This window comes from Gymnoscopelus microlampas, assembly GCF_963454915.1.
Source record: "Gymnoscopelus microlampas genome assembly, chromosome: 1".
Taxonomy (NCBI): domain Eukaryota; kingdom Metazoa; phylum Chordata; class Actinopteri; order Myctophiformes; family Myctophidae; genus Gymnoscopelus; species Gymnoscopelus microlampas.
Genome location: NC_139962.1, coordinates 49,911,841 through 49,935,040, shown reverse-complemented (window position 1 = coordinate 49,935,040; position 23,200 = coordinate 49,911,841). Strand labels below are relative to the sequence as shown.

General features: G+C 42.6%; 1 protein-coding gene and 1 long non-coding RNA gene across 3 annotated transcripts in view; both read left to right on the top strand.

Annotated features, from left to right (window-relative positions):
- LOC311047300 overlaps positions 1-6,455 on the top strand; it is a 63,306-nt gene extending 56,851 nt beyond the window's left edge. Inside the window, exon 3 of the long non-coding RNA XR_014600959.1 lies at positions 5,801-6,455. This is a non-coding gene — a long non-coding RNA (uncharacterized lncRNA). The remainder of the gene's footprint in view (positions 1-5,800) is intronic.
- A 15-nt stretch (positions 6,456-6,470) lies between these two features.
- adcy7 (adenylate cyclase 7) overlaps positions 6,471-23,200 on the top strand; it is a 50,597-nt gene continuing 33,867 nt past the window's right edge. Inside the window, exons 1-5 of one of the 2 annotated variants that reach the window (XM_084059924.1) lie at positions 6,471-6,933; positions 12,965-13,162; positions 13,788-13,955; positions 15,884-16,033; positions 21,899-22,059. In XM_084059924.1, coding sequence (XP_083916050.1) covers positions 6,769-6,933; positions 12,965-13,162; positions 13,788-13,955; positions 15,884-16,033; positions 21,899-22,059 — 842 coding nt within the window. In that variant the 5' untranslated portion in view covers positions 6,471-6,768. The remainder of the gene's footprint in view (positions 6,934-12,964; positions 13,163-13,787; positions 13,956-15,883; positions 16,034-21,898; positions 22,060-23,200) is intronic. The other variant, XM_084059925.1, reaches the window with a different exon arrangement.

Genomic DNA, 23,200 nt, shown 5'->3' with positions numbered 1-23,200 from the left:
GATCCTCTTTGGAGTTCACCCACACTGCCTCTGTCCTTCATTGCTGTAATCTGTCATTGTCTCCGTCAGGCCGGACGGCCGGAGACTAGAGACTATGTTTTCGCCGCCTGTCCGCCTGTGTGTGTGTGTGTGTGTGTGTGTGTGTGTGTGGGTGTGGGTGTGGGTGTGTCTGTGAACGGCAAATCTCCGGCACCGTAGGACCATTTGTTAATGTGATTGGGCCAAAAAATGTAAGGTTGGCCTCTTTGCTGATAGGCACACAAAATCAGTTTTTCTCTGCTTCATGACCAAACCTTCCTCAACGTTTATCACAAATCACATTTTAAGAGTTTTAAGCGTATTTTGATTATTATGGCGATAATATCGCCAGTTTACTCTCACTGTCTTAGGGCAGTGTATACCGAGGCGTTTTAACATAGTTGCCCACAGTGTGATCAGACTTGACATACGGCCGTGGCATTTAGTAGGAATGGCATGCAGAGTAAATGACATACAATCTCCATTGTAGATGGAGGACAGCAGTGTTGGTGAATAATGACCTAGCCAGTGTATCTTTTCATGAGGGGAGATGTTTGTGCTCTTTATGTGAGGAGGACAGAGCTCCCCTGACTACATCCCACCCTGCCTGTTTGGCTTTTTCCCCCACTTCTGATTTTTACTGCCAGTCAGTGTTGCCAGATTTTGAGAGAGAAACAAGCAGACAGGTGTCTGCTTGTTGCAGGCAGTATATATAATTAGTTTAACCCCTATTTTGCACAGTTTTGAGTGTGCGGAGGCTTCCTTTAATTGTTCATTTTTGGTTTCCTTTTGGCTCCAGCACCTCACCCAAGTCTCCTGGCAGATGAGTGTTTTTTTAGACGATCTACCAGCTCACAACATGTCACAAGTGCAACGCTTTTGTTCTTTTCATATTATTTAGAGCAGTGGTTCTCAAACTGTGGGTTGGACAAAAAAAACAAACAGAAATGTATGTTTGCTACATTATGTCTCTGTTGTAACAATAATGCTTCTTGGCAATCACTTTTATACGGTTGGAAAGCCTGTTTATTCCCCTTTTAAAATGGTGCACCGTTTGTATGGAACATTCATTTGTGGGATATGCAGCACAGCTGAGTATGTGGGTTGCGCCCATGAAAAATCTGCCAAATCTTCTTCGTCAAAACGGCTTATTCTGCTGTTGCTGTTGACTCTTGTTTGAGCTGGTGTTTGGTGGCTTGTAGGATTTTTCCCTTATTATTATTGCAAAATCAGTGATATTACAAAACAGCAGATCTACAAGCTCACAGCTGCGAGCTTGTACATCTGCTATTTTCAAAATGTTTTGAAACATATTGAAAATGTTTGGAAACTTTTGAATAATTTAGAATTTTCTTAACAGAAATCTTCTCTTGTGGGGGTCCCTGCCACAAACCCTTTTCAGATTGGGGTCCGCAGCCAAAAACATATCAATTTTGCGTGTGCGTGCGTGCGTGCGTGCGTGCGTGCGTGCGTGTTACTATACTTGTGAGGACCAAACATCCCCACAAGTATAGTAGGATATGAGAAATAGACATTGTGAGGACCATGTTTCTGGTCCTAACAAGAACAAGTGTTATTTCATGGTTAAAACAAGATTTCCAAAGATCTACAAGACCACAATAGCAATCTGCAAGGCCACAACGCGTCGCACTGCGACGCGTTGGGGGCTTGCAGATGTGCATGCACGTGTGTGTGTGTGCGTGCTTGCAGGTCTTTGTAATTGACAGAATCCTACCTCCCAGAGCCTGTCATCCATGTCTGAAGTGTAAATAGCATATAGCATGTGATTCACTAAGCAAACTTCCTGTATGCCAGAGGGTAGACAGCAGTAAGAAATACCTTTTACTGGTCATGGTGCTCACTGTGTTAGTAGCATTGTTAAGCTGCTTCTTAAAACAGTATTTTGTGAGGAACCCTCAAGTTGATGTGTATTATTTAGCCACGGACCCCCACCTAAAACAATTTTGTGCCAGGGACAGAAGAGAAAGTACAATATAGTACAAAAATAGCTGATCTACAAGCTCACATCACATCATCAGACCAATGCACTGTTGTGAGCTTGAAGAAGAATATAAAATATGGTTAAAGTAGTTAAAATGATTGTGATGCCATATTAGCAAATGTTGCTGTGGACCCCCTGGACCCCCTTCAAGCACCCCTGGGGGTCCCCAGATCCAACTTTGAGGACAACTGTATTGAAAGATTAAGAAAAGCCACAAACTGGCACTTGCAATAGACCAGCCATATTGACATACTTTGTTACTTCTGTACGGAAGTACCGCTCAAAAATGTATGTTGAGCCCCAATTTGTCAAAAACGGTATAAATAACTATAGTAGTACATTTCCGGTGTCTACATCATAAAAATAGTGTAAAAAAAAAACATATTTATGTTTTTACGTGTTTATTGTCAAAAATGTCCCAGTCAAAGATGATATGAAATTTTACTTTTGTTTAATTAAAAAATGTGGGGAAAAAAAACAAAAAACAGGCTCTGTTCCATTTAGTGTAGCAGAGCCTTCCCAGTGAACCAACGTGCACAAAGCAGCATCCTGACTCCGGTTGACCTGAATGGAACAGAGTCTCTTAATTAGTATCCGTGGTAACACCGGTGAAGGAAGTAACATTACATGACTATTTATGCCAATATGGCCACCATGAAAAAGCTCCATTGGTGTCGTTAACAAAGGAGGAGTGGTTTGTTGTCTTACAAGTCAGAGTGACTTTATTCTCTTTAAGGGGAGAGTGGATTGTTTCTTTCTTTGGGACACAAAAGTGTAGGCACAGAACAAAGGCACAGGGGGACTGGGATTGGATCCTTGCAGGGCAATATATCGAACGGAACGATAAAGCAGTGGTTCTCAAACTTTTCAGGCTGCGACCCCAAGAATCATATTTGAACTGGGACCTCCCACCCTGGCAAGCACTTGGAATTGTAGGAGTTGAGGCAATTTAGTTTGACCCGGTTCCACACATAAATATTGTGAAAATGGCTGATCGGGCTGACATGTTCAAAATGCCTCGCGTTATGAGCATGTAGATCAGCTATTTTCACAATGTTTGCCTCTTTCTTGGGTAATATTTGACAATTTGTTTAAATTTTTTTGAGTATGGATTTTATTTTAGAGGTGGATTTTATTTTAGAGGTGGATTTTGAATGTCTGTCAATGTTTCTATCTTTTATTGTACTGAAAGTGATCCAAACCATATCGTCCACGACTATAGTTGTCGTTATAGTTGTGGTGTGGAAATTAAAAAAAAAAAAGTCTAGAAAAGATTCTAATTGACGTCTAGTGGGTTTCTCTTTGTTTACGTTGAGGTCTGTTTGTCCTCATTGAAGCTAATATTAATATTAGTCTATATTAATATTAATATAGACTGTTTTGAACATCGTACGGTGTCAAAATAAAAGCCATTGCAGTGCCTCTTTCACTAAGCAATTGAAGGAAATGAACGTGTAATGTTTGGATGATCGCTCCCCCGTTTCCACTTCTCATATGAAGTGGACGCTGAAGTGGTGACTAATGCTGATGTGAAACCATCCACCCTTGGCTACATTCCCTCCATACTGTAGTTGATGCTTGGTGAGGTCACAATCAATAGTGAATGCGAGCCAAGTGGTGGTTTACAAGCACGAGTACCTTTTGTTGGTGTGTTGTTATTAAATGGTAAGACCACTTTGGTAGAGGTTTGGGTTGTGTAGTTACCTTGCCATAATGATCAGTGGATCCGGATCTTCAAATAGTAAAATCAACAGGAAGTTAACATTTTTATAAAGAAAATAAACAGAACTGGTTTTGGTGATGTTCTATATTGTCTGAATCAACTTTGTTTGTGTTCGTTTATGTGCTAAAAGAGTGACTGTGAGTGAGTGAGAGCTGTTTCAGTGTACAATGTAAGTGAATGAGGAGCATATTTTGAGTGATCATTTTCTAATCAATGGAGCAATTATTTTTGATTTCTTGTCCAGCTTTGGAGTTACATCATGGCAAGGTAACCACACAACCCAAACCTCTACCAAAGTGGTCATGCTCGAAAGTGCTTTGCTCAAAGCAAAGACAAAAAAAAAGGAAAGACTGCCCAACTGGCTTTTACTTCACGTTTCTGTGCGACGCAGGTGGCCGCCTCTTTAGGAGACCGGAAGCAGGTTGGAGTCTATCGATTCCAATCGGAGAGTGAACACGAACACAGCTTCTGAACCATTCTGAACTAAATATTGGACCCAATCGTCACAAGCCCCACAATCTTCCCAACATTCTTACACAAAAAAAAAAAAAGACTTTCCTTTACAACAGAGCCCACCTTTCTAAGCTCTGAATGAATACTTTATCCCTCCAATTCTAGCATGTACTCAGACTAGGGCTGCAACTGTTGATTATTCTGTCGATTTACATTTTCTGTCAATCAAGAAGCAGACGTTTTTTTGTGCGAAACTCTTGTATGACGAAGTAGGGCTTTTTCATTTACGAAAAACCTTTAAAAAAGCTGAAATGTGGAGATACTGTGCGAGATTTCTGCCCGGCGACTGAAACAAAATCATTAAACCTATATAGCTGAAAACGGTGATGGATCCACCCTTGACCCAAGTTTCCTGCTCGGTTAAGTGACTTAAAAGTGAGGCCAAAAGTGAGGCCAAAAGTGAACCCAGTGTGGTTTGCGGCAGTACTGTACATGAGTTCATCCCCCAGTAACGGTGGTGTGTTCTTCACTAAACAACGCCATAGAGACCTATTCATTAGGCTGGTGCTGGTTGTTGTCATCATGGCTGCCTTCCATGGCAGTGCCGCCGCACCAAAGCGGGCTGGGTCTGGGCCGGGTAGGGGAGGGGGGGTGGGATGGCTGGGGAGCTGTCTTAACCACTTGAACCCCATAGGTTGAGTGGAGTCCCTCAGGGCTCTAAACTAGTGTAAATGGTAAAATGGTAAATGGTGCATTCATATAGCGCTTCTATCCGAAGCGCTTTACATTGATTGTGCCATTAACCCATTCACACACACATTCATACACCGATGGCAGAGGAAACCATGCAAGGCACCAACCTGCTCATCGGGAGCAATTAGGGGTTCAGCGTCTTGCTCAAGGACACTTCGACACTAACTCTAGGGGAGCGCCCCAGCCCGGGATCGAACTGGGAACCTTGCGTTTTTTCCAGTTCACTCTACCCGGCCACTCTACCCCTGAGCCACTGCCGCCCCGTGTATTTTCTGTTTTGGCTCTACATCAAATATCTTTGCTGAAAATAGCCGAGCTCAAACAAGCTCATAGCACGGCATCGAGTGCCACGATATGAGCTTGTATATCTGCTATTTAAAAAAAAAATCATGAACATTTGTGCACATCTTTGAATATATATTTTTCAAGCGAACATTTTTAACTCAAATCTTGGCTTCTGGGGATTCTACTTATGTCTTCTAAATCCTAACAGTTATTTGAAAAAACTAATGTTGCTATATCAGTGGTTCTCAAACCTTTTCATGTCAAGGACCCCTAAATGATATATATTTTGCCGCGGACCCCTGAAGCAAAGATTTGAGTTACAAATATTCGCTTTAAAAATATATATATTCAAACATTTGCACACATTTTCACGAAAAAAATACAAATAAATTGCAGCTCATACCGCGGCACTCGGTGCCACCCTATGAGCTTGTATATCTGCTATTTTTGAATAGCCAAAGAAATCTAAAATGACACAGATGCGTTCCGGGATTGAATGGGTTAAGTGGTTAATGGTGGTCTCCACCTCTATCTCACACGCTTCTCTCTCCTCCTGTCATCCTCAGGTCTTATAGCTGTTGAAGCTGCTTGGATGGTGAGCATCTCTCCCCTGCTGCTGCTGCTGCTACATCCTGAATCCTGGAGGAATCCTCTCCATGACCCGTCCCTGCTGTGGCCTCCCCATTTTCTCCTTCTCCTCCTCCTCCTCACATTTCTTAAAGCCCCCCTCCCCGTCTCTCAGCCCCCCCCCCCCCCCACCCCCCAGGCTTATTACTCAAACCCCTTGGAGGGAGCAGCCACACTAGCGGCTAGCTGGCAGAGGATGAACTAGGTCCGCCTGCCAACACCCAACGGGAGATAAAGGAAAAGAGAGAGACAACAAGGAGAGAAGAGACAGAGAGAGAGAGAGACAGAGAGGCGGGGAATACGGAGCACAACAGTGACACTGTTTAGAGGAGCCATAACTTGGTTTAAAGATGCCTCAGCGCAGAGAGAAAAACACAAGCTTCACCTGAGCTCTGTGAGCTGGTGAACCCGGCAGCATCTGTGGCTTCTACTCAACGGAACTTTGCACACTCAACACACACGCACGCACGCACGCACGCACGCACGCACGCACGCACGCACGCACGCACGCACGCACGCACGCACGCACGCACACACACACACACACACACACACACACACACACACACACACACACACACACACACACACACACACGCACACGCACACGCACACGCACACACAAACCCTCGCTCATACACATGCAAGGGCGCACACACGTATTGCACTTACACCTACTTACAACTAGGCTTAGCGCCAGAGACATCCTACCACACACACACACACACGCCTGCCCTCCCCACACACCCACATAGACTTCCTGCGCACACCCCATACGCCCACACACACACACACACACACACACACACACACACACACACACACTCCTCAGGCTGGCATTAGAGGACGTCTTTGGGCACTAGTGCTATGCCCGTGGCGTGAGCGAGCAGCAGCTGTGTCAGCCATCATGCCAGCCAAGGGGAAGTACCTGCTGAATGACCAGGAGCTGAAGCATGAGGCTCTGTACCGCAAGTTCTCCTGCATCAGCCAGTACCAGCCTCTGGTGCTGCTGCTGGGCCTGTCCATGCTCTGCTGTGGGGTTCTGCTCATCCTCTTCTTCTCCCTGAGACTGGTGAGACTCTACGCACGCACGCACGCACGCACGCACGCACGCACGCACGCACGCACGCACACACACACACAATTTAGGCCAGTGTTTCCCAAACAGTGGGAATGAAACAAATTCCATTTAAAAAAAAATCTCTTTTAGGTCTGATTTAGGCATTTAACAGACGCTCTTATTTAGAGCGACATCAGAGTAAATGACACGAAACAAGGTCAGGTAAACAATGAACCTAGCATCTGTCTAAACAGCATGCTGTCTACATAACATTCTGTACATTTGAAACCATAGGATGGCAGGTAAACAATGAGCCTAGCATCTGTCTAAACAGCATGCTGTCTACATAACATTCTTAGCATTTGTCGTCAAGGAAAAACAAATCTAAGTAACAAAACATACTATACGTATGTGAACATACACTGTATGTATATATATAACTAGCATCTGTCAAAATAGACAGACACGCACACACACACACACACACACACACACACTCACACTCACACACACACACACACACACACACACACACACACACACACACACACACACACACACACACACACACACACACACACACACACACACACACACACACACACACACACACATTGCATCATTGCAGTTTCTGCGGACCCCAGTGGAGGCCTTCCATATGCATGAACGAGGCAAGAGTTTGTGGACTATGAATTGATTGATTGAATCATTTATTAGTCAGAAATGTAAACAACATGAGGTACAGTCAGACATTTAGGCTAAAAGGATAACACAAAAAAGTCCTGGGGACTTGTTTCCATTGTGGTCCTATGTATTCAGTTAATCAACAATTGACATTAATACATACAGGGGAACACTAATCCCTTCCAGTTCCACTTCCAGATGACCACACACACACACACACACACACACACACACACACACACACACACACACACACACACACACACACACACACACACACACACACACACACACACACACACACACACGCTCAAAAACACACAGAGAAGCCCTGTTAATTATTGCCCTAATGAGAGGAATGTGAGCCCTGAGGGGGTTGCCAGGGATAAGGGAAATTAGCACATACAAGACACCGTTGTGCTGTAGATCCATCATCATCATCTGGCTGTTTGTTGTGACACTAGTTTGGGCATGTCATTCATAGGGTCCCTAATCAAAAAGAAGGGTCTCGCACACTAAAGTATGAAAACTGAGGCTCTTTAGATGCAAATTCTTTACTTACAAAAGTGCAAAAGGTGACATGGTGAAAATAAAGTGACACAGAGAGTGGACGTTTCGGTCCTCAGACCTCAGAAGTTCACAAAATAGCATTTCCCGCATATTTCCGCTATTCATTGCACACCGATGAAGTATATAGTGTTCAGGAGTGGACCCCCACAATGATATATCTATTAGGCAGAAGACCCTATTTGAAAAGGTTTTGTGCCAGGGACCCCCATAACTTTTGATAACATACATTCTTGTTGTGATGTAATATATAATTTTACAACTTTCTGTAGGTGAAGAGAGTGAATCTGAATAGTTTTTGTTTTATACATTGTCGCATTGGGCTAACGTCTAGCCGCAGACATGCAATTAAACTGTTCCTCATTTTGCTGGGGTCCCCCTGGAACTCTCTCAAGGACCCCTGAGGGTCCCCCGGACCCCACTTTGAGAACCACTGCACTATATAGGGCTTAAGTGGTCAGTATGTGGAGAGGAAGGGAGGAGAAGAGGCTGGGGTCGTCTAATGGGAGTCTGTGGACCGAGGCACCCGAGGGTGTGTCACGTTTCGCTCTTATTCCGATAAACTACCTTATCTAACATCAAGGGTGTGGTTTACATGTGCAACGGAAGGAATGGCTGTGTGTGCTTTTCTCTCTCAACGTTCTTGTGCGTGTGTCTGCGTGTCTTTTCGGTCCATGTGCCTTTTTGTTGGCCTCGGCGTAAAGCCGCTATTGTATCACCGACAGGAAGGGGCGGGACCTCGGCGAGTTCCCGACGATTAGCTGTCGCACTGTTGATGTTGGCATGGCGATGGGGTACAACTACAGTGCATTCATACCCTGCATGGGTCAGGTTATGCCCTCCCCGTCCACCCAGTGGAAAATGCAGCCTGTGCCATCACAGATTATGTTACTATGCTCTGTAGGAAGATCTGTCGTCACCTTCCTGCCATTGTTGCTGCTCCATCACTCTCTTTGTCTCTCAGTCTTTGCCTGTCTTCTGTCCCTCTGTCTCTCTCAGTCTTTGTCTGTCTTTGGTCTCTCTGTCTCTCTCAGTTTGTCTTTTGTCCCTCGTCTTTTATCGATCTCTCTCGTATGCTGATTTCTCCATATCTCTTTATTCAATTAAATGAATCCACCGCTGTCACTGTCAGTTGCACACATACACACATACACACATGCACGCATGCACGCGCACACACGCACGCACACATGCACGCAGGCACGCACGCACGCACACACACACACATACACACACACACGCACAGATCATTCGCAGAGATCATCGCTCACACATACACAAAACAAATTCACAGATCTTTTAAAAGTACTGTGTGTCTATTCTCTCTCTCTCTCTCTCTCTCTCTCACTCTCTCTCTCTCTCTCTCTCTCTCTTCCTCTCACACACACAGTGAGAAGGTGAACAGTGAAAAGGCGCTGTATAGTTGCCAGGGGTTTGGTGTAGTTCAGAGGGAATGTCTTCCAACGTCAGCAGCGCAGTGTTGTGTTGTGTTGTGTAGTGTAGTGTTGTAAACCCACACTGACCCTCCGGGCTTCTCGAGGTTGAGCAGCTGTCAGGAGGTCACTGACAACTTATATAACTGTCTCCAGTGCCACTCATAGACACCTGATGAAAGGCAGCGGTGCACAGGAATCCAGGCCAAGCCCATTGTTCCCAAGTGGCCCTCCAAAGCAGCCCACCTCCAAAGCAGTAAAATGACATTTTAACTACAGTTAGGATTGGGCAACAGAGAAGGTGCTGAGGGCCTTTTTTTGTAGGCATTTGAATTCCATTAAACTCCAGAATGGATGTAGGAATAGCCCTTTGAAATGATGGGGATGGAGGCCAAGCCTATGTCCAAAACTGTTGCTTTTCAGGATTGTTGTTGTGGACCTGTCTGCCTGTTTCTCTCACTCTGGCATCACTGTCTCTCGGCAGTATTACTGCAATTGTCCACTTTTCCTCCGCCTGGATTGGCTGCTGTTTGATTGACAGGCCAGAAGTGAAAGAAAGGCTGATATGAGACTCTTGAGCCCAAAAGTGTTAGCACTTCCACCGTTGCCACGGCAACTAGAATGCTTGACGCGCGACCTTTTCAGGCACATGTTCGCTCTCATCCTTTGTTTTCTTCCGTTGCCTCTAACCTTCCGACGTTCTCTCACTCTTTTTATCACTTCCCCTCCAGCTCTCTCTCTCTCTCCGCCTCCCACTCTTTTTCTCGCTTTCTCCTTTGTTTGTTTCACTCATTCACACCCACATGACCATGCACGCACTGCACACACACCCACCTGCTGTACTGGAACTCAGTCCTTTGGCTCTACAATTTACAATTTATGCATTTAGCAGACGCTCCAAATCCAGAGCGACTTTCAGTAAGCAGGATAAACACGAGGTAATACATAATGCATAGAAATAGTCATCTAGGCTCATAGGTAAACCAAGAACCTATAATCAGTCTAAACAGTAATAATAGTGTAGGTTGAAGTAGGTAGATTGAAGTCACCCAGTAGAATGAGGGGGGTGCCAACCTCCGGAAAGGAATCTAGTTCTTCCTGGGGACTTGTTTCCATTATGGTCCTGTGTATTCAATTCATCAGCAGAGCATAGAATATTAACACATTAATACAAACTGTGTGTGTGTGTGTGTGTGTGTGTGTGTGTGTGTGTGTGTGTGTGTGTGTGTGTGTGTGTGTGTGTGTGTGTGTGTGTGTGTGTGTGTGTGTGTGTGTGTGTGTGTGTGTGTGTGTGTGTGCGTGTATATAACAAATTAGGTTCTACTGAATGCATGTGTGGATCTGTTGGTTGAAATGATACTTCTGAGTCACTACAGTATAGGAGAAGAGTTCACATGACTTCTACAGCAGAAAAAAAAATGGTTTAGTTTGCACACGGAAAGAGAAGAAAATACGTCAGTCTCTTTAAACCCAGTGCTTAGTTTGACATCTGTTTTGTTTCAATCTCCAATTTAAAAATATGAGTGTGTCAACCCATTAGATTAAGGTTTTCTGAAAAACCTATGTTGCTATTATCAGTGGTTCTCAAACTTTCTCATATTAAGGACCACCCAAAATTATGTGTATTATATGTATATGTATTATATGTATGTGGCCGCCAACCCGATCTCAAAATATTTTGTCCCCAGAAGCAAATATTTGAGTAAAAGGTTTTGCACACATTTTCACAATAAAAAAAATATAGCAGGGTTTTAGGGTTAGGGGTTTTAAGTGTAAAATAATGGTTTAAGTGGTTACACAGCTGCATTCCAGGTTTTAATGGGTTAGAGTGTGTGTGCGTGTGTGCGCACGTGCATGCATGTGCGTTTATGTCCCTTCGTCCAAACATAACCAATACCTCACCATTACAACCTTTTCTCCTACAGTTCATCCTCCGTTTGTTCCCATATTCTCTGGTCTGCCAGGACTATTAGTGTGTGTGCGAGCTCACGCTCGTATTACTGTACTTGCGAGGGCCAAATGTTCCCTCAAGTATAGTAGAATTTGACCATTTTCCTCATCCTCACAAGAGAAATGGTTGTTTTCTGCTTAAAACATATTTTTTTGGAGCTAGGATTACAATTAGTGAAAGATTCAGGATAGTGTTAGGATTAGGCATTTATAGGTTTAACCTTGTCGGTGTCACCCACTGAAAATAGCAGATATGTGATGCGTTGTGAGCTTGTAGATCTGCTATTTTCGGCTTTAGGGTTACGGTTAAAAATGGAAAGAATTGTACGAATGGCATTCGTAAAATTCCCGTTCTAAAATGTTGATGTCCTCACAAGTATAGCAATACAAGTGTGTGTGTATGTCTTGCAGAGTGTGTTTGTGGTGGTGAGCTGCAGCCTGTGTGTGTTAAGCACACAAGCAGAACTAACAGACGGAAAACCCATTGGACCAGATTATAAGAAAATCTAAAGAAAGCTACCTGACAGACAGTACTGGAAAAAGACAACCCAAAACCAAAGCAAAATGTAATGCTATCTAGCACTAATAGAGAATACACATTGGCAGAATACCTGAGCATGGTGAACGACCCAAAACTTAGGAATGCCTTGACTAGGTACAGACTCAGTGAACACAGCCTTGCAAATAAAGAAAGGCCGCCACAGACAGACCCCGCTCCCGAGGGAAGACAGACTATGCACCCACTGCACACAAAATGTGTGCGGAAACACATTCTACACTTTCTAACCACCTGCCCACTATACCAAGACATCAGAGACACATTACTTCCCACAGATTACATAAACCCAAAGTGAGTTTGAAAACATGACCAGCGACAAAAAACTCCCATACCTACTGGGAGAAATACAGCAATGTGCGAACACAGCAGCAAGATGTGTGAACTGTTGCGATAAGAGAAGGTTAGCCAATGGAATACAACCACCCTAAGGACTACTAACCATTGAGTATCTGTACTGAGTAGACCTCTAGACCTACAGTACTGCACATATAAACAGAGCTGCTACCCTAAACACATTTTAAATCTGAGGCTTTTTTTGTATACTATTTAAATAGTTTTGAGAAAAAAATGCTGCCATTTGTCCCAAAGTGACTGCAAAAGATTACTGCTATTCGTCTCAAAAAGCTTTACAACCTGTACATATAGCATACTATATAACGACACAAGGTGACAAAGCTCTGTTTACACGATGCTGTACCCCCTCCAACCGTGTATACTTTCCCCATTTTCGACTGTTTTTACTATATTTTGACACTTGCTGTGGCTATATAAAGCTCCTTTGAATTGAATTGTGTTGTGAGGATGTCCTCACAACAGTATAGTAATACAAACGTGTGTGTGTGTCCTGCAGAGTGCGGAGGACCACACTGCGTTTGTGAGTGTGGTGAGCTGCAGCCTGTGTGTGTTCCTGGCTGTGTTCGTGCTGGTCTGCACAGAGACCCTCACCCAGCGATGGAGGAGGCACCTGGGCCTGGTGGTGTGGGCCACACACCTCACCATGGGATACACCTTCATCTTCAGCGGGCAACTCATCCTCCCCTGGGACCAGGTATATAGGCCAGTGTTGATTTTGACAGCAAATTTTGATTTAATTTTAGTCTCATTTTAGTCACCTGAAATGCTTTACTTTTAGTCGACTAAATATCATAAGATTTTAGTCGACTAAATCTACGACTAAAATATTTTTTGGCAGGCTGTGATGGCATCGAAATGATTTTCACTGAGCTGCATGCCGAAAATAGCCGATCTACAAGCTCACAACGCGTCATGCCGCGACGCGTTGTGAGCTTGTAGATCAACTATTTTTGGTCTGTGACACCCACGAGCATCCATGATGACTTGTCTTAGTTCTACTGGATCTCTTCTCCACTAGTCCCTCCCAAACATTTTAGACTAGTTTTTATTTGTTTACAAAATTGTCAATATATTTAGTCACAGTTTTAGTCATCATAGCTTAGTTTTTATTTTGTTTTTGTTAGTGAAAAAAGGTAGTCAACAGACATTTTTCGTTATAGTTTTAGTTGATGAAATCAATACTGGTATAGGCCAACACAATAGCTTCTATCGTTGCTATTTTTGAATTTGAAATCCTGAAAAGTTACAGTCTTTAGACATAATGAGGTTTCCACCACGACAGCAATGATTTACTGTCTATCCTCCTGGTCTGTCTATAGGTGCCGTTCTTCCTCTTCATCATCTTCACGGTGTACACCATGCTGCCCTTCCAGCTGTGGTATGCTGTTGTGCTCAGTGTCATCTCCTCCCTGTCCCACATCCTGGTCCTCACCCTGCGCCTCACCGTCTTCAACCACAACAAGACCGTCCCTTACCTGGCCCAACAGGTCAGTTCTAACAGAGCCCAATCCACACTAGTTAAGTTATCAGTCACCACGACTGATTTAACTCTTTAAGACCTGCGCCTGATTCGACAAATGCCTTCTAAATCAGTAGCTGTGCGGTGCGCTTCGAGCTTGTGGATCTGCGACTTTTGATACTTTTGTGTGACGCTGTAGTATGATCAAGCAAGGCTTTAATTTATGGAAAAAAAACACGAAAAGTTAAAATATGAGAAATTTAAGAGGTTTCTGCCCGACAACAACTATATAAACATTTGCGTTACCTAAGCAGCAGTTGCTAAGGGTTTTTGATTTGCGAGTTTCACAATCCTGAAAAGCTTCACAATCTGCTCTCAGTCTGTCTTTGTTTACAACAGCAGGTGGATATTAAAAACCTTGGGGAAAATTGACATCACATCCTTTTTAAAACCACACTCAAAACCCACCTTTTCAGACTTTTCCCTACCGAATCCTAATTCCCCCCTTTTTACATTTACTTAGCTTTTAACCTTTTAACTAGTTTTTCCAAATAAAGTTGTTTGATTTTGTTGTTTTGTAAAGCGACTGAGTTCTCAGAAAAGCGCTATATAAATTGTATGTATTATGATTATCATAATTATAATTTTGGGAGGGGTATAGGTTTGCTCTGACCAAACTGAAGAAATCACACTAACAACACACCTAACCACGTTATTTGATTTCCTGCCGTAACCACATTACTTAAGTAATCTGATTTGGTGTGTGCATGTAAACATAGTAGTAAAACACAGGTGTCAAAACTAAAAAGAAAAGAAACGTCCACATCATCCAAGCGTAATAACATTTTGTCATTTTCGGATCTGTTTTCCATTCAACTTAATATTCTTGGACAAAAACAACATTGTTACTCTAAGCCACCCAGTGAGCCATAGTTGTCTATTAGACCTCCGTCTAAACTGGGTTATAATTGGTCTAAAAGTGAAAGTTTTTTCAACGTCTATTCCTAGCCTACACGTTGATTAGCTGTTTTTTAAGCGTCTATATTTAGACCGTTTATATTATAGACGTCATTTCAACGGCTATGATATAGACGGTCTATATATAGACGCGTAAAAAACAGCTAATCAACGTTGAAAAAACTTTCACTTTTAGACCAATTATAACCCGGTTTTAGCCTAGCCCTTAGACATATTTTGGCCGTCTAATAGCCCCAAAAATGCTCAGTGGGCAGTGTTTCCCAAACAGTGGGTTGGGACCCATTTCATAAATGTGATCTACATTTTTTTATGTTAGAGAAGCAGATGAAAATACAAGCTGAGCTTGTAGATCTTTCCGTTTTGGGTTCCGAGCTAAAAGGTTTGGGAACCACAGTTCTAAGCCCTCCAACCCCCAGTCCAATCCCATTCCTTTCTTGAAACCCTGTCTCAGCTCTGTTATGACCAGGACTTCATACTTTATCTTTTTATATTTAAACATTATTTTTATATTTACATACTGACGAGTCTTAACTCACAGACATTAAACATGTACAGTATGTAGGATGGGATCCATTAGACCTTTTATTTATCTGAGGTACTGATTTTATACTTGTGACACTGTATGTTAACACAGGGGTTTTGATTGGGGGGCCGTGGAAAATTTTAAGATGCATTTTTTTTAAAGAAAATGATATAAACAATAATAATACAAATGTATAAGATTGTTGGCATCTGCATAGCAAAAGTTCAGGTCTCTTTCTTAATTCCCTTTGTGTAGCTCAGTTGGGTTGTACAGTAAGGGGCACTACCAGGGAAATGTGATTGATTTCCACTGGGAATGCCCATGTCAAAAATAGAGGTTTCAGACCCTCAGTGTGTCTCTTTCTACAGCTTCTGTCCAATGCAGTGGTGTTCCTGTGTGGTAGCGTGGTGGGGGCCTTCCATAAGGTTCTGATGGATGTGTGTCTCTCTCTACAGCTTCTGTCCAATGCAGTGGTGTTCCTGTGTGGTAGCGTGGTGGGGGCCTTCCATAAGGTTCTGATGGAGAGGACACTCCGACAGACCTTCCAGGACACACTGAGGTGCCTGAGCATGCGCATGAAGTTGGAGATCGAAAAGAGACAGCAGGTTGGTCGCTCTGCCGTGGTGCCTGTTTTGATTGATTGATTGATTGATTGATTGAATGAATACTTTATTAACAACTTTGTTGTAGTGCAGTCCAAAAGTTATGCTAAAAAGATAACACAAAAAGCCCCAGGGGGCTTGTTTCCATTGTGGTCAATTGGACTCAATTTGATCAGTATGACATATAGTCTCTGTCGGGTGGAAACCTCATGTCCAAAACTGTTACTTTTCAGGATTCAGTCACACTATATTGTAGCTTAAGACTGAACAGAATACTGTAAGCTAGAATAGCTCTCCACTCCACCCATGGAGATTGCTGCTGGTTTTCATTCTAGCTGTGAAATCACCCGTAAAATGAATGGTTAACTTCTTGAGCATGTTTCAGAACTGTGCACGTTGTTGCTGATGAAGGTATTTCAGACTTCAACAAGCGGTCTCATCAGTAGCTGCACATTTCAGTCTTTGACCAACACAAACTAAGTCAACTGCGTCCAAGAGTTTACAGACTAAATCAGGTGTTTGATTTTGTCATCCACTTGGGGAGTCAATGGGGGGGTGGGGCTGGCAAAATTGAGCCCTTTCACACTAGAGGGGTAATTAAGTTGAGATCTTTAATGGCTTTAAGGCTATTCCACATTTTGGTGGCAGCATAGTAGAATGCATTTTCCCCCGAGTTTGAGTCGGAATTTTGGTGGAACAAGGTCAGGTGAGCTGCCTGTCACAAAATGCCTGAAGCTGCATGAATAGCCCCCGCCCCCCCTTCAGGACCCCTGGAGGGGGATCTCTCAAAAACCCCATTTTGAAAACCACTGATCTAGGTCTCGAGAACAGTTGAGAACCACTGAAATAGGAAGTTAGTTTTAGTAATCTAAAAACAGGGTTAGTTGGATTAGTACAGAATTAGCAAAATGAAGTTTACAGGTTTTGAACACACGCGCTCTGTACTGTACTGTCTTGGTCACACACAACTCATCCACTCTACGGCCACATACTAAAAATACGATGGTTGTGCAGATAATAATGTCTCTTTGTAAGGCTTTATGGTTCTGTGCTGACCTTTTGTAAGGCCGTATGGCTCTTTGCTGACCTTTGTTCCTCTGAGGAGTTTGGATGTTTGGATGAGGGAATGGGGAGGATTATTGAGGTTAAAATGATCCAAAAACAAACATGTTTCCTATGCTTTCTTCCCTGAGGATTCAGTTCTGCAGTTCCGTTTATTTTTGGCTTTTGGACCACAAAAAAATATATCTGTATGTGTGCAACAGTGCAATTAAATGTTACGTCCTTGGTACAGGTGGTCAGGTCCATGTAACATAATAGAACTTCCAATATGCAGAAAAAGGGGACAGGGAGAACCAAAGTGCTTATAAAAGTCTGGTAGATAAATTAAGTTGACTGGTATAGGGATGCTAAGTGGTTAGAAAGATTTGGCAGCCCCTGTAGTAACTCCTAGACCCCTGTTGAAGACCCATTTCTGCTGTGTTGAATCGTGTTGTACGTAGAAATGTGCACCGCAGACCTCTGATAAAACATTACTCCAAGATAAACAATTTTGACACTTTTAACTTCTTCCATGGCTAGACTGTTAGAATCTTAGAAACCCAAATTAAGTTTGAACCCGCTTTTTGTTCCTTTGCTTTTTATCCTGAAACGAAAACGACTCAAAATCCATTAACAAAATGTATGAAACTTAGCCGAAGGAACATTAAAGACGAATGACGAAAAAACCCATATTGGTTCTTTCCATGGAGTAAATGATTGAATTTCAGCGTTTATGCCATCATCAGCAGACCTCATGTGCACTCTCCCAGGGATGTTTTCATTATGACAAACAAATCCCCGGCAAATTAGATTTTACCATAATGATTTTTAAATGAGATGGGTCTGTGTCCCCTCGGCTGGCATAGTAAGACATCGACTTTCAAAATGGCCTTTTAACGATTTTTCTCCTTATTCCTCCTCTTTTTCTTTTTTCGGGGTCGTTTTGTTTTGACTGTTGCTTAGGAGGAGACATAAACAGTGATGGAAAAACTACTCACAATTTTTAACTTGCTAAGTATCAATACCACAATGTAGAAATACTTGCTGTTATAAGTAAAAGTCCGGTATTCAAAACTACAATATTTGCCTTTTGAGATGTAGTGGAGTAGTAGCTATACTGTATTGAAAAAGTACAGCACTTGAGTAAATGCTCTTAGTTACTTTCCACCACTGGACGTAAAACGTGGCGTGAGAGACTAGTGAAGCCGGCCCTGCGTTGCCTAGCAGAGGCGCATAAAGGAATGATACGTAATCGTTCAACATTCGATCCTTCTGTGTAGAGAGGCTGAACGGAGCCTGGTGGAAACTCTGAAAGGAGAGCGGTGCAACGGAGGTTAGCCAGAGTGCAACAGGCACATAATGGGACAGTCAGTGGGGAAGTGTAACAACAGGTCCTAATGGGAAACCTCATCCCCCTGTTCCCACATTTATTTTAGGCTGTAGGAAACGGCACAGCAGCAGCAGAGTGCCTCAGAAATGGTTTTCTTGTTGTCCAAATGGAAAAGGTTTTTCTGTGAAGGCGGCATAATTCAACACCGATCTATCAAAACCCAATGCTAATTCAGTTGTTTTAGATGGAAGAGGCACTCAAAGCCTCTATTACAGTAGTTCTCAAACTTTTGCGTGACAAGGACCCCCAAATTGATAGATATTTGGCCGCGGACCCCCCTTTGAAAATGTTTTGTGCCAGGAACCACCTGAAGAGAAGATTTGTGTTAAAAAATGCAAAATTATAAAAAAACAAACATTTTTGAGATGTTTAAAAAAACAAACAGTTGTGCTGTGAGCTTGTAGAGCTTGTAGGTCTATTTTTGAATAGCCAACGCTAAAATCTAATCTTGGTTTTAATGGGTTAAGAGTCCGACACTAATTCAACACCATCTGTCAAAACCCAATGATAATTCAGTTGTTTTAGATGGAAGAGGCACTCAATGCCTCTATTATTCCCAAACACACACACACGCACGCACGCACGCACGCACGCACGCACGCACACACACACACACACACACACACACACGCGTGTGCTGAATGTTATCCAAGGCAATATAACGTGACCTGTAAGGTCTGTGTGGGATGATATTTACTGCAGCTGTGCCTCATAAAGCAGATGCTACAGTTCCATAGCATGGTTGTCTGTCTGTCTGTCTACACACACAAGAGTCATGAGATGTTTCAGAGCCATTAGGAAATAGACGGGGTCATCAGAGAGATGCCAGGAGGTCATGCAGATGGAACGGGGCAGATAAGGTCACAGCAGACCACACACACACACACACACACACACACACACACACACACACACACACACACACACACACACACACACACACACATCTGTAACATGTTTTCTCTGGTTTTCTCTGAACCTAAATACTTGGGTATAGTGGAGCATCCGGTTCGTGCTGGGGTAAAGTTTCTACCAGTTACCTTAGACCCTAGAGACTAGTGTTCGATTCCTCCAATCTACAGTGCCTCCGGTGTTTTACAACCAGGCGGTATGGATCCGGTTTTGATAATGAAGCTAATTCGTTAAACCGCTGCAGTTCTCATTAATGGCCTAGAAGGTGTCGCTATTTATTTCCCCTCCTGCTGGTTGCAGAAGATGTGTCATGCCATTTGACCGGATGTTACACTTGACTGTATTACCTTTATTAAACATTGTCATAAATACTTTGATTTCAGTTGCTAGCTTAAAGTCTTCTTTCAATTATCATGATATGCATTTTGTAAATTATGGTGCCATTAATTAAAATAATTGATGATAAAGTAGGCTATGCTTCTAGGCTTGATATGGCTAGAGAAGTCAGATTTGACCCCACCTTCCTGTTTCTCCAGTTATGATCGGATGAAAAGGAATGAGTGATTTCTTCAGTCCATCTTCATGGACCCATCTCAATAGGCCAAGGTTCTCTCAAGGCTATAGCTTCACCAGCAAGCTGACTACAAACGTTTTTTTCTTTTTTCACACTATGCATGGCATGTCTTGTTATCTATTGCAATGGTTCTTAAAGTGGGGTCCGGGGACCCCCAGGTGTCCATGGGGGCATTCCAGGGGGTCCCCAGCAAAAGTAGTTATATGTATATAATTTTAACCACTTGATCCTGTTAGCTATTCAAAAATAGCAGAGCTATACAAGCTCACTGCGTGTCACTTTGTGCCACGCTGCGAGCTTGTACATCTGCTATGTTTGAGGATTTTTTTTTAAATATCGAAAGTTTTTGGATTTCTTTTTTTTTACATAGATCTTCTCTTCTGGTGGTCCCTGGCACAAAACATTTTCAGATGGGGGTCGACGGCCATATACATATCAACGTGGGGGTCCTTGGCATGAAAATGTTTGAGAACCACTGATCTATTGTTCCCGGTTCAGGTCATGACGATGATAGTTGGGTATGTGGTGTTAGTTTACAGCAGGTGCTGGCAGGGTTACATCCTTTTACAGGATTCCAGTGGAAAGGTGAATGATCTGCTGATATTGTACTCATAATAGGCCAGAATACAGGTACGGAATGGTTAAAAAATGTTTAAAAAATGCCTGGGCTGCTGGCGTAGCGGTCCAGGCACATAGGCTCCAAAGTAGCCTGACAGCGCGTCGCGGGTTCGAGTCCCGATCACGACGGCCTTTGCTGCATGTCACTCCCAATTTCTCTCCCCATTTCCGTCAGACTACTATCCTATAAATAAAGGCACAAAAGCCAAAAAATGTATTTTTTTTTTTTTACGTTAAAAAAGCTCACAGTGCGGCACGAAGTGATGCACTTTGAGCTTGTATATCTGCGAAAATGACACCGATGCTTTCCCGGTTTTAATGGGTTTTTAAGGGCTGAACTGAATTTGGACAAAATGGCTTGGCGTAGTCTGCTCCCTCCCTCTGCCTGGAACTATTTACAGAGGCAGATGAAACTGAAAGAGCTGCTTTTTCTTGGAGAATTTGATTGTGGAGGGATTTGTGGATGATAGCCTCCTATGATCTGTCTCTGGTTTTCCTATAGCTCAACGTTAACTTGATCCTCTGCACAACTGCACTAGGCATGGCTGAACTACAGTATAAATTAAAAAAAATGATTTTATTTGAACTTCAGAAACTGTGTTTGTTTCTCCTGGAAGCGACCAGGTCTCTTTTGAAGTCTACCTGCTTTAAAATACTAAAACAAAAATATATAACCGCTCCTTGGGGCAAGGAGAAAAAGAAAAAGAAAACAAAAGATATACGTATATATTTAGACATAGGATATCCATTTAGTATAGTATGTACATGAGGTTAGACATGGTGCATTGACATTGCAGCAGGCAGAGGTGTAAAGTAACAAAGTACATTTACTCAAGTAATTTACTTAAGTACAATATTGAGGTATTTTTTACTTTACTCACCCTGTAAGGTCCAGCCTAATGGAGTGTGTACAGCCCATGCTGCGCCTCTAGACAAAATAAAGACTGATTATGATTACCTTCAATCATTTAAGGATTGAAGGTAGTCATGATCAGTCTTTTATTTGTCCCAGAGGTATATTCCATTTCACAAGCCTGTTCAACATAATAATACATAGTACAACATAAAGAGACCCAGAGTACACAAACAGCATATTAGTGAGGCAGTTTGTTTACGTAGTTCACCCTTATTTTCTATCAATTACACACCCCATGAAGCCTTTTTTGTTTTTGTCGCATTTATAAGCCAATAATTTGATGACCCATGGGGTCATGGGGTGTGTAATTACGAAACTTTTTGAATGAACTACTCCTTTAACGCTGCAATGGCTGAGTGGACAAAACTCCTGCTAAAACTAACCTGTGTGTGTGCGTGTGTACGTGTGCGTGCGCAGGAGAACCTGTTGCAGTCCGTCCTGCCGGTCTACATCTCCATGAAGATGAAGCTGGCCATCATGGAGCGTCTTCAGGACTGCAAGGACAAGGAGGAGCAGCAGAGACTGGTCAAAGACAACAACTTCCACAGTCTCTACGTGAAGAGACACGAGAATGTCAGGTAGCACCAATCCCCTGCTCCTCTTAACCCATGAAAACCGGGAACGCGTCTCTGCCATTTTAGATTTCTTTGGCTAATCAAAAATAGCAGATATACAAGCTCATAAGCTATGAGCTTGTAGATCTGCTATTTTTTGGAAAATTGTGAAAATGTGTTCAAATCTTTGAATATATATATATTTTTTAAAGCAAACATTTGTAAAATATTTTGGTTCCAGGGACCCCCAGAGGCACAGATTTGAGTTACAAATGTTCGCTTTAAAAATATATATATTCAAAGATTTGCACAAATGTTCACGATTAAAAAAAAATAGCAGTTCTACAAGCTCATAGCCCAGCACTCGGTTCTGCGCTATGAACTTGTACATCTGCTATTTTTGAATAGCCAAATAAATCTAAAATGACAAAGATTGAATGGGTTAACCTCTTATTTAAAAAAAAAAAACATGTAGCACATTTCACGTAAAAAAATAAACAAAAAACAGATCTACAAGCTCACTGCATTGTGATGCGACACGTTGTGAGCTTGTAGATCTGCTATTTTCAAATAGCTTGATGTATGAGGTTAACGTGGTTAAACAGATTTTTATGCTATATTTACTCATTTTGCTGGGAACCCCCTGTAATCATGTGAACTATATAGTCGCTTCTTTTGGACTTGTTTTTGTAGACCTGTTTGCTTGCTCTCACATCATGGCGAGACTGGCTAGACACAGAAACAGCCTGTCCAGAAAGGGACTGACACAAAGGCGTATAGAGGCATGGCTTTAATGCATTATCTTAGTGGTATTTTCAGCAAAACAACTTCAAAGACATGTTTCCGGGACCTCAGAGACCTGTATTAACTAGTATAAGATGCTGACCTTTTTAAAGGGAAGCTTTTGGAGGCTTTCTCATTAGTGAGGCGTGGGTCAAAAGAACCTGCAATTCTTGTGGTTAAATTAAATTTCCGTGAAAATGAATCTAGCCCAAACCATGAAACCGTTCTGCCTATTCTCGTGGTACCTTGGCCTTTAAGCCTTTGGCTCTTCACTCTCTTATATTTGTTTTCCTGAATCTCGTACATTGTATGAAGCAAGGTCAAGTTCAGTTCTCTTTTATTGAATTAATTTGATTTCCTTAATTTCCCTTAAAATGTCATT